Source organism: Mobula birostris, chromosome 9 (genome assembly GCF_030028105.1).
Source record: "Mobula birostris isolate sMobBir1 chromosome 9, sMobBir1.hap1, whole genome shotgun sequence".
NCBI classification, from domain to species: Eukaryota; Metazoa; Chordata; class Chondrichthyes; order Myliobatiformes; family Myliobatidae; genus Mobula; species Mobula birostris.
Window position 1 is genome coordinate 150,179,952 of NC_092378.1, and position 12,254 is coordinate 150,192,205.

General features: G+C 44.8%; 1 protein-coding gene across 5 annotated transcripts in view; it reads right to left on the minus strand.

Moving 5' to 3' along the window:
• trrap (transformation/transcription domain-associated protein) overlaps positions 1-12,254 on the minus strand; it is a 315,964-nt gene that overhangs the window by 77,906 nt on the left and 225,804 nt on the right. For all 5 annotated transcript variants that reach the window (XM_072269108.1, XM_072269109.1, XM_072269106.1 and 2 more), the window contains exons 57-58: positions 5,381-5,572; positions 2,864-3,059 (exon numbers count right to left, since the gene is read on the minus strand). In XM_072269108.1, coding sequence (XP_072125209.1) covers positions 2,864-3,059; positions 5,381-5,572 — 388 coding nt within the window. The remainder of the gene's footprint in view (positions 1-2,863; positions 3,060-5,380; positions 5,573-12,254) is intronic.

Below are 12,254 nucleotides of genomic sequence, written 5' to 3' on the forward strand. Positions count from 1 at the left end.
GCCAACAGCACAGGAACAGGCCACCAGACTCAGCAGGTACATCAGCTGTTTCCTCCCGTCTTACTTCAATAGTCAGTTTTTGCAATGGGTATTTGCTCACATCAGCTCCAGGGCAGGTTAAAGCCACCTGCTACTCACAGACAATGTAAACGGTCTGGGAGAAGGAAAGCCTCGTCAGAAGGTGAAATGAGCTCATTTTTAATTAGTAGGCAGCATCGACGACCTGGGGTTATGTAGCCACGCCGAGGAACAGGAGCCAACCTTTCAACTCCTGAATCTCATCTCACCATTCAATTAGATAGTGACCCATCTGTGTTATGAAACCTGTTATTGCTTTACTCAAATGAAAACTATAATCATTCACTTTTGACATTTTCAGTCATTTTCCCAGCCCGGCCCACACTACAATAGGGTCAAGGGAACTTTTCACATTGCCACCCCACCTTGCAGGGAGGAGATGCTTCCGGCCATTCCCCCTCAGCCCTATGGCTCCATTGACTCACTTTCAAGGTCTAGGCATCTCATGTTCTCAATATTTATTGTTTGTTTATTTATTTATTATTATTTCTTTTTTTTTCCCTTTCATTTTGTATTTGCACAGTTTGTTGTCTTTTGCACACTGATTGATATGGTCTTTCATAGATTCTATCATGGTTATTGGATTTATTGAGTATGCCCACAATAAATGAATCTCAGGGTTGTATATGCTGATATATGTAGTTTGATAATAAATTTACTTTGAACTTTGACTTATGTATTTTCTCTTGATGTTGAGGACTTTCAACCCACTGAGACATGCCAGCTCAATGAAATGCTATGGTTCCCACTCTCCGTTCAGTTCTCTATAAGCTAATCATTGTTACCACTGGCTCCCTCCAACCCTCCCCCCACCCCAGTACTCTGAACCTTCCCTGAGGAACTTTGATAAAGGGCTTCGACCCAGAACACCGACCGAGTTCCTGTGTTTGTTGTAGAGGAACTTTGTTTCTCTCTGTCCCACCTCCAAACTCATTAATTACCTAAATCTGTAGTGCTCCCTGATAAAGGTTCCCCACCAGAAACGTCATCCTGATGAAGGGACTCGGTCTGAAATGTCGACTGTTTATTCCCCTCCATAGACGCTGCCCAACTTGCTGAGTTTCTCTAGCATTTTGGAATGTAGAACCTAACATCACAGTACAGGTCCTTTGGCTTAAGATGTTGTGCCAATCTTTTAATTTACTCAAAGATTAACCTAACCCTTCCCGAGCACATAGCCATCCTTTTTTCTTTCATCTCCTAAATGTTCCCAATGTATCTGCCTCTACCACCACGCCCTGGCAGCAAGTTCCATGCAACTGTGTAAAAACCTTTTTACACCCCTCCGATACTTCCCTCCAATCATTTTCAAATTATCCCCCTTGTCTCAGCCATTTTGCCACTGGGGAAAAAATGCTGGCTGTCCACTGTTGTGCTCAAGATTTCCGGCATCTGTTTAATCTCTTGTGTTTATAAATTACCTGAAGCATTTTGCATACTTCACTCTTTGATCTAACACGAGTGAATACCAAATAGTGCTCATGCAACTGCCCCCCCTTTGGAAACCATCCTGTTTACTTTTCATATCTTTAGTGACCATTCCACAGGACAGAGAAACTGAACATAGAAAACCATCCCTGTTACTGAAATTCTCACACCTCACTGCAGTCCAGGTCTGGTGGTTGGATGCCCAGAGGTGGCTTGTCCTGGGAACGGAGACCTGTCAGTGTGTGTGGGTGGGTGGGAGGATGGGAAAGAAGCTTGCTTTGCTGTTGTTGTTTTGTTCTGTTATTGCTGTTGTTGCCTGTGTTGTTCGGCTGAACACTGTTGACGCTGGAATGTGCGGTGACACTCGCAGGCTACCCCTCACTGCTCCTCAGGTTGTGCTGGTTGTTAACGCAAATGACACGTTTCACTGTATGTTTCAATGTACATGTGATACATAAACCTGAATCTTTTCTACACACACACACACACACACACACACGCACGCACGCACGCACGCACATACACATCTGTGCAGCAAACACAGAAATAACTGAGGACCCAAAAGCAAAATACTGCAGATTCTGAAGAGCTGAAATACTGTGGAAATACTCCACAGGCCAGGCAACAGCTTTGGAGAGTAAAAACAAGTTTATATTTCTAACCATCTCTGCTTCCCGGCTGCTGAATATTTCCAGCATTTTCCACTTTTATTATGAATGAGGCCCCACTGCATTAATCCCATTCAATTTGTCAGCTTGTAACATCAGGAGGAAGTCATGTGGTCCTGACAATGAGGCCCAACTGTCTGATCCCCATTTCCTTCAGTACCTATCAAACTCACGATCCACAGGTAACCTGTGACCAAGTATCAAGCCTTATTTATGAAGAAGATCCGGATTTCAATCATTACTGCGTATAAGACTTAAAAGTATGGGATTTTAATTTCTACAAGGCCCGGCCCACACATTCCAAGCCCCCTAACCAGCAGAAGCAGTTTTGCTCTTTTGGGATCTTCTGTTCCCCCTATGATCTATAAATCTTCAAATCAAATTACCTCAGAAGATCCAAAATACTTCTTTATTTTTATTAAGAGATATAGCATGGTGATAGGCTCTTTTGGCTCAACGAGCCATGCCACCCAATTACACCTATGTGACCAATTAGACCACTTACCCATACAGCTTTGGAACGTGGGAAGAAACCCGAGCACCACCTTCACCCCGGAAACCCACACAGTCACAGGAAGAACATATAAACTCCTTACAGGCAGTAGCGGGAATCGAACTTGGGTCACTGGCACCGTAAAGTGTTTCATCAACCGCTACACTACTGTGCCACTCCATATCAGGAGGAGTACCTTGATAGTGATGCTGTCTCCACATGAAGATGCTGCTCCAGTGAGAAAGGTCGTCAGACACGATGGGCAAACGATTTCTCCAAGTCTTCACCACCGTCTTCATGTCGTGCAAGCTAGTGTTCCTCCCCAGGTTAGCGGGCTGTAAACCAGCATTTATTTGTGCTGCTTCCTGCAGTTCGATGATTTGCTGAGCTGCCTGCAAGGTGAGCAAAATTCCATTAATCTTGGCTGGTAATGAAGCAATGCATCAAACTACAGGTGGTGAAGGGGAATCCATGGTAATAATAACAGCGTACATTACAAATGCTAACTGGTAATCTTAATCACAAACAAGCTCAGCATGAAAAGTGGCCCTTCAGCACAGCTGGTCAATACCGACCAAGATCGCTCCATTTGCCCACATTTGACCCATATCGTTCTAAACCATGGGTTCCCAACCTGGGGTCCATGGACTAGATCCTTCCCAGCTAAATGTTTTTTAATCCTATGCCCTCCAGCTTTTCAATAGCACCTTACTACCACCGAGGTCTCATCACTAGGACAGTGAGCTGTTTTACTGTTTACCTGTCCTGCGTACTTTACATGCACGTTGAATTATATTTTATTAAGTTATTTGTGGTAACATTTTGCTTAATGTGCTGTGTGTGATATATATATTGTGGGTGCACCATGGTCTGAAGGAATGTCGTTTCATTTAGTTGGATTAAATTAATTAATGGCTCCGTCTGTCTAAGTAGACAATGGATGCTCCCGGTAGTAATTTCTCTCCAGGGCACAGACCTGGGCAATGAATATGGAGATCCTGAGCTGCCCAGACATCAAGATCCCCCTCTCGGCCTCACGGATGTGGTCCAAAGGAATGCGAAGCAGTACATTTGGCATCAGCTTGGCTGCAGGAGCTGCCGGGAGGTGACGTGATACGTCATCCAACCGCCTTAGGGGCTCCACTCCGGATTTGTGTAGGGTTTACTCCTCAGCCTTCTCTTCTCCCGAAGATACCCACAAGGCAGTGGGATCCGTAACCCTGGATAGGGGCCCATTATCGGGTACTGTCAGCCGGAACCAGCTGAGCCCAGGACTTGTGTAAGTCAGGGTCGTCACGCCCTGTAGTAGTGACATATGGAGCCACTACCGACTACCCACATGGTTGTATATATGTACAGTAAGATACCAATAAACTTCAACTTGTATAAACTGTTATGGTTACAGAGAAAGTGCAGCACAGGGAGACAGTAAGGAGGTTCATGTGCAGCAATCATTACGTTGTCACGTACCGTAACAGAAAATAATCTTCTTCAGAGGGACACTGCTCTTTAAAACTAGAGTACTGGAGCACAAGGGGGCGAGGGTGATATTTTACTGTTCAGCAACTGAAGGTCACCTCAGTAAGGCTTGAATGAAGTACTACATGACACCAAGCTTCTGAGACAAGATAATAAACCGATTGAAGATTCTGCCAATCAGGGTTACAGTCTAAAAATTAGGATCAGGACCTTCAAGGACTAATTAGGAAAAACACTTCCACATAAAGAAGATAAAGGAAGCTTGAAACTCCCCCTTAGAAGCATCAATTGATGCTGGGTCAACTGTTAATGATAAATCCGAGATTGAAGGTTGGGGGAACTTAGTGTTTGGCCACAGATCAACTATGATTTTACCAAATGGGAACTAAATGGCCTGTTTCTTTGTTCTGATTTATTATATATCCACAATTCCGTTCCATTGCCTCGCAAATCACCCACTCAACACAGAGAGAAAAAAGAATTCTTAAGTACAAGATACAGTAATGCAGTGATAAATATCCCAGGAAATGGTGAGGGAGATGGAATAAAGAAAAATGAAAATAATCAGATAAACACATTGACATTTTCAAATCCCACAGTGATACGTTGGTAATATTTGGTTTATCGGAGAAGGTTAAGCAGCATTTTAGAATGGAACACACACAAAACGCTGGAGGAACCCAGCAGATCAGGCAACACCTAAGGAAATGAATAAACAGTTGGCGTTTCAGGACTGGAAAGAAGCCAGAATCAAAAGGTGGGGTTGGGAGGGACAAGGAGGATAGCTGGAAGCTGACAGGTGAAGCCAGGTGGCTGGGAAAAATAAAGGGCTGAAGAGGAAGGAATCTGACAGGAATGGAGAGTGGACCATGAAGAAAGGGATGCAGCAGAGGACCCAGGGGAGGTGATAGGCAGGTAAGAAGAAATTTTAGAACGGAACAGTTTTCACTCTCTCCCCTCCCACACACACACACACACACTCTCTCTCACACAACTGGCGGTAGGGAGTTTCTTTCTCTCTCTCTCCCCCCCGCCCACTGACACACATGCACACATTCACACACACAAATGGCTGTACGACATTGTTCTTTCTTGCTCTTTCTGACACACCCTCTCTCTCTCTCTCCACACCACTCACACAGTTGGTTGTAGGCAGTTTCTCTCTCTCTCACACACACACACATACACACACACACTCCCACACCTCCCACAGCTGACTGTGGGGAGTTCTCACCTGGAGCAACGGCGTGTGCACGTGTGACACAATGTGAGGGAGTCTCCGCCACTCCCGGATGGCCAGGCTACTGGCCATCTCCATCAGACGCTCTATGAAGTTGAGTTGCTGTTCTTCAGGGTGGCAGATTGCCAGGTAGCCTCGGTACATGTTAACTTTCCAGGCCATCTCCTTGGGGCAACTCAGCTCCACCTAAATGGGAATTAAATGGAACAGTCAGAAGCGGCTAGGGCGAATTCTGCCCCTTAGTGGCACGTAATATTGAGGGGCAGAGAGAAGCGGTAGTGGTGAAATTATAATGCGCGCACTCAGTATCACTTCATTAGTTACATCTGCTTGTTAATGCAACTATCTAACCATGAGGCAGCAACTCAATGCATAAAAGCATGCAGACATGGTCAAGAGGTTCTGTTGTTGTTCAGACCAAACATAAGAATGGAGAAGAAATGTAATCCAAGTGACTTTGACCATGAATAGAAAAAAAAATCCCAAAGAGTGGCAGTGCTGTGGGCAAAAGCGCCTTGTTGATGAGAGTGGTGGTCAGAGGAGAATGGGCAGACAGGTTCAAACTGACAAGGTGTTAGTAACTTAAATAATCACATGTTATGACATTGATGTGCAGAAAAAGCATCTCTGAATGGGCTAGGAACATACACTCAATGGCCACATCATAGGAGGGACCCAATAAAATGGCCACTAGGGTACTTCCTGACATACCATCCAGCGTAAGCTCAATCTTACTTGGGCAAGAGTAAAGTTTCCAGAGTGCTACAGAGGTGCAGTGGATAGAGTCGCCACCTCAGAGTTTCAGCGACCTGGGTTCAATTCCAGCCCCCTGCGCTGTCTCTGTGGAGTTTGTACCTTGCCCCTCAACTGCATGATCTCTGCGCCCCCACCCCACCCCGGGTGTGCCAGCTTGCCCTCACATCCCAAAGACGTCATTAGTAGTTTAAATGGCAGCTGTAAATTGCCCCCAGTGTGCAGGTGAGGGGAGAATTGTACGGAGAGTTGCCTCCAGTATGCAGGTGAGAGGGAAGAATCATGTGGGGAATTGCTCCTCACGGGCAGGTGAGGGGGAAAATCGCGTGGAGAGATTATGAGGAGGTGGGATAAGAGCGTAGAATTAAAATAAATGGGTGGTTGATGGTCCGCACAGACTTGATGAGTCAAATGGCCTGTGAAAATGTACAATGTAAAGCAGCTCCATCACTAATTTACTGAATATCTGAATGACATGGTCTGCTCATTTTACATTACTCAATGATAAAATTCCTCTTTAAACTGCAGGCCAATATTGTCGAGGAAAATCTCAAAAGCACAGATGTTACTCTTCCATCTTTGCCTTTCGGATTCCTCCTTCTTCAGCCCTTTACCTTTTCCAACTACCCTCTCCCAATCTCCTGCTACATCCACTCTTCCCACCCACCTGTCTACCCCCTCACCTATCACCAGTCAGCTTGTACTCCCCCTCCTCCCCACACCTTCTCATTCTGGCTTTTGCCCCCTTCCTTGCCAATCTTGGCCCAAAATATTGACTGTTTGTTCCTCTCAGTTGATGCTGTCTGACCCTCAACATTTTGTGTGTATTGCCCAAGATTTCCAGCATCTGCAGAACCTCTCGTGTTACAACTAATGTACTCTAACATCTTCCCAACCACTGAAGTCAGGCTGACTGGCCTACTACTTCCTTTCTTCTGCCTTCCTCCTGTTTTAAAGAGCGGAGTAACATTTACAATTTTCCAGTCCCCAGGGCCATATAGAATCTAGTGATTCTTGAAAGATCATTATTAATGCCTCCACAATCTCTTCAGCCACCTCCTTCAGAAAGCTGGGGTATAGTTCATCTGGTTCAGGTGACTTATCTACCTTCAGACCTTTCAGTTTCCCAAGCACCTTCTCCTTAGTAATAATAACTACCCTCATTTCTGCCCCTGTCACTCTCGAATTTCTGGCATACTGCTAGTGTCTTCCACAGTGAAGGCTGACATAAAATACTTATAAAGTTCTTCCACCCTTTCCTTGTCCCCCATTACCTCTCCATTTCCAGTATCTGCAGAATCCCTTGTGTTTCTAGTTGAGTAAATTAGTCCTATCACACAAAAGCAACAGCATCCAGCTACTCAAACACATAATGGTCTCTCAAAACCAGGAAGGGTTTTGATGGAGCTGATCCCACTGGCAGGGAGGATGAGTAACAGAGAGGAGGGATACAAGATCATTATCAAATGAAACTAGGGCATTGAGGAGTTTGGTTGAAAATTTTTTGTGCACATTTCATGCACTAACCAACTGGCAGGCTGAAGCAGATTCATTAACAAAACTTAAAATGGAACAGAACATACATATGCTAAAGAAAAACTGCAAGGACCAACTAGAATGAAGATGCTGAGCGTCATGTTACAGTAGATGTGGGGAGAATGTTTCCCTTGTGGAAGAAACAGGAACAAGGAACCACCCTTTGAAAATCAGAGGTCACCATGAGATGAGGCAGAATTATTTTTCTCTGGTCTTTCTATAGAATATTATTTGTAAAACACAGACCATACAACAGTACAGCACAGCCACAATGTTCTGCAAACATTCTAACCTACTCTAAGATCAATCTAACCCTTCCCTCCTACATAAGCCTCCATTTTTCTATCATCTATGTGCCTTTTTAAGAGTCCCTTTAATGCCACTAATGTATCTGCCTCTACCACCACCCCCAGCAGTGTGTTCTACACACCCACCACTCTCTGTGTAAAAAAAAAACTTACCTCAGACATCGCCTCTATATTTTCCTCCAAACACCTTGAAATTATCTCCTTTGGTATCAGGTTTTTTCACCCTGGGAAAAAGTCTCTGATTGTCCATTCCACCCATGCCCCTTGTCATTTTGTAAACTCTATGAAATTGCCTTTCCTCATCCCTCACTCCAAAGAGCAAAGCCCCAGCTCACTTAACCTATCCACGCTCTCCAATCCAGACAGCATCCGGGTAAATTTTCTCTGCACCCTCTCTAAAGTTTCCCCACTAACCTTTCTGAGGTTAGCTTTCTCGTTTCTGCCTCTCCTTCTGTATTACTCTGCTGTGAAGCTCTTTGAAAAGTGATAAAGATCAGCCTTATTTGTCACACATACCGAAACATACAGTGAAATACGGCATTTGCGTCAACAACCAACACAGTCCAAGAGTGTGCTGGAGGCAGCCCGTGAGTGTCGCATTACTTCCAGCACCAACATAGCATTCCCACAACTTACTAACCCTAACCCATATGTGGGAGGAAACTGCAGCACTGGGAAGAAATCCACAGAGTGAAAGAATGAACATACAAAATCCTCACAGACAGAGGCAAGGTTTCAACCCCAATCCTACAACTACTGCTGAAATAGCATTATGCTAACCCCTATAATACACAATGCGAAGGAGGATGACAGGTGACTGGGAAGAGGTCTATATGATGATAAGAGGCATTGACAGAGTAGACAGCCAGAGACTTTTTCCTAGTGCAGAAATGGCCAATTTGAGAAGGCATAATTTCAAGGTGATTGTAGGCAAGCACAGGGGGATGTCAGTGGTAGTTCTTTTTTAACAGAGTGTGGTGGGTGCATGGAACGTGCTGGTAGATGAAGATACTTCAGAGACATTAAAGAGACTTTTAGATAGTCACATAGATGAAAAATGGAGGGCTACATAAGAAAAAAGAGTTAGGTTGGTCTTGGAGTAGGTTAAAAGGTCAACACAACATTGTGGGCTGAAGGGCCTGTACTGTGCTGTATTGTTTTATGATTTTCCTTTACTATCTCCCAAGCAGAAATATCTCCTAAATATATCACATTTCATTTTCTGAAATGGTGAGAACAGAGGGTCAAAACAACTAACTGTACTAGAAGGTCTTTATACCCTAGAGCGTAGAAGTTTGAGGGGGAGATTTGATAGAGGTCTACAAAATTATGGGGGTATAGATAGGACAAATGCAAGCAGGCTTTTTCCACTGACGTTATGGGAGACTAGAACTGGAGGTCACGGGTTAAGGGTAAAAGGTTAAATGTTTAAAGGGAATTTCTTCATTCAGAGGGTGGTAAGAGTATGCAATGAGCTGCTAGCTCAAGTGGTGGATACAGGGTCAATTTCAAAGATTCGAAGTACATTTATTATCAAATTTAACAGAAATCTGCTTAGGTACATGGATGGGAGGGGAATGGAAGGCTTTGTCCCGGTGCAGGTTGATTGGACTAGGCAGATTAATGGTTTGACATGGACTAGATAGGCCAAAGGGCCTGTTTCTGTGCTGTAGTGTTCTATGACCCTAAGGTGCATGAGAAAGGCAGATGTATATCGAACATCTTTCACCACTGCCTCCTTCTCTGGGTGACTGGCTGAATGTACTAATTCTCCTCAAACAAAAAGAACAGGCACTACTGGGTTAAGGCATTGTCACAAGAGAAATTTTAAATTACACCACAGGAAGGGCGCACAGATCTGTGACAGACTAAATTTAGAACCAAGGGAAGAGAGCTTAGTCTGTCTCTGGAGCATTACGCTTCAAGGTTCCACACACCAGACGCAGAGAGTAAGTCATGACGAATGAGTCCACATGTAGAGGCAGATGAGACACCCTGAATGCAAAATAATTTTCACTGAGACGTATCTGTGTTGCGCTTTTCAAAAGTGATCTCCTCACTAACTGGTTTGTGATAGTTCCTAATGAGTTCAGCTGTCTCACCACAACAGCGATAGGTAGTGCAGTGTTGTTGTACAAAGCTAGGTGCGCCATAGTAACAGAGTGGTTACAATCACTTCACAGCTCCAGTGATCACTGATCATGGTTCAATTCCCACCACTGTCTATAAGGAGTTTGCATGTTCTGCCCGTGCATTTCCTCCGGGTGCTCTGATTCCCTCTCACATTCCAAAGATGTACAGCTAAGAGTAGTAAGCTGTGGGCATGCTATTTTGGCGCTGGAAGCATGACAGCATTTGAGGGTCCATTTCTTGGGAGGAACGGTAGTATCGTGCAATTACAGCACCAGCAGTCAGGGTTCAATTCCCACCACTGTCGGTACATTCTCCCTGTGACTGGATGAGTTTTCCCGGGTGCTCCAGTTTCCTCCCACGTTCCAAAGACATGTGGCTTAGGGTGAATGAGTTGTTGGCATGCTACGTTGGCGTTGGAAGCATGGTGACACCTGCCTCTCACCCAGCACATTCTTGGATTGCGTTGATTGTTGTCGCAAAAGATACGTTACACTCTATGTTTCGATGTATGTCTGACAAATAAAGCTAATCTTCAACCTTATTTTATTGGAAGCATTGAGCTCCAACCTGGTGACCAGATCTCAGGAAGAATAGGATGGGGAGGTACCAGTGGCCGCAGATGCTGGAATCTGGAGCAACAAACTGCGGGAGGAACTCAGTGGATCGGTCAGCATTTGTGGAGGAAATTGCAGTTCAGATGAAGGGACTCAAACTGAAATATCAACTATCCATTTCCCTCTACGGATGCTGCCTGACCTGCTGAATTCCTCCAGAGCTTGTTTAATGGCCAAGAATAATAACTGGGGCTGAAAGGATCCACACTGACAACAAGTTGCGTAGACCTTACTTCCTGGGGTCAAGGAGGTTAAAGGATGATCAAGGTGGTCACGTGACTACAGGATTTACTCGGTCAGATGGAGAGAACTATTTTGTGTGTTAGGACTCCTGAATGAGAGGACATAACATCTTTCCTCATCGGTACTTAGCAAAGGCTGATCTGCCCATTGAATCCATGTCAGCAATGCTGTACATCCCATTCTCCCTCATTTCCTCAAGACCATAAAACATATTAGCCAGCTGGTGGTGCGGTATCATTGGCACCAGGCTTCAGGCTGAGAGGCCCTAGGTTCAAATCTGGCTGGCTCCTTGTGCGCTTTCCCCTCATGCTGGGTTGAGTGTTGAGCTAGCAACTTAGCCTTGTAAAACAGACAAACGCTAAAGACTGCTCCAAACAAGGCGCGGGGAGGAACTATAAGATGCAGAAGGAGGCCATCGAGACTGGTCTACCACTTGGTCATGGCCGATATCTTCTCTCTCTCCCTCTCCCTGTGATTATTTTGCCATGTACTTAATAACACTTACAATGCACGTCTTTGGGATGGAAGGACACCCAAACACCCAACAGAAACCATAGTTAAGGGAGATAACATGGTACCATGTCACCCCGCTGTTCAACGGCATATTTGGTAGTGCCAGAGACCAGTGTTCGATCCTGACCTCACATGCTGTCTGTGTGGAGTCTGCACGTTCTCTCTCTGACTTCTTCTTCACAAATCTCCACCCAGAGGTTCATAGGCTAATTGGCCATGGTAAATTGTGTGTAAGTGAGGGGTAGAATCTGAGGGGGAAAGTGGGGAGATTAGAACAATCAAGAATAATGGATTAGTGTAAATGGATGGTGATGGAAGATGCAGAGTTAAGAACATAAAACACTCTGCATGCTCCCTAGTGCTTCCACATCCTTCCTATAATGAGATGACCAGAAATGAACACAATACTCTAAGTGTGGTCCAACCAGTTTTTTAGAGCTGCAACATTACCTCGTGGCTCTTGAACTCAATCTCCCAACTATGTTAGCGCAATGCTTTTTCAGTTCAGGGTGTTGGTGTTTGGAGTTCACTTCCAACATCATCTATAAGTAAGGAGCTTGTAATTATGTGCACGTGGGTTTCTTCCAGGTCCTCCATTTCCTCCCACGTTCTAACCACGTACTGGTGAGAGGCAAATTGGCCATTGTAAATTGTCCTGTGACTATCATCATCATTATGTGCCATGTCATATGATATAGGTGTTCATTGTCTCATGACTGTGATGGTTCTTGGTTTGCCATTGCCTTCTTCTGGGCAGTGTCCTTATAA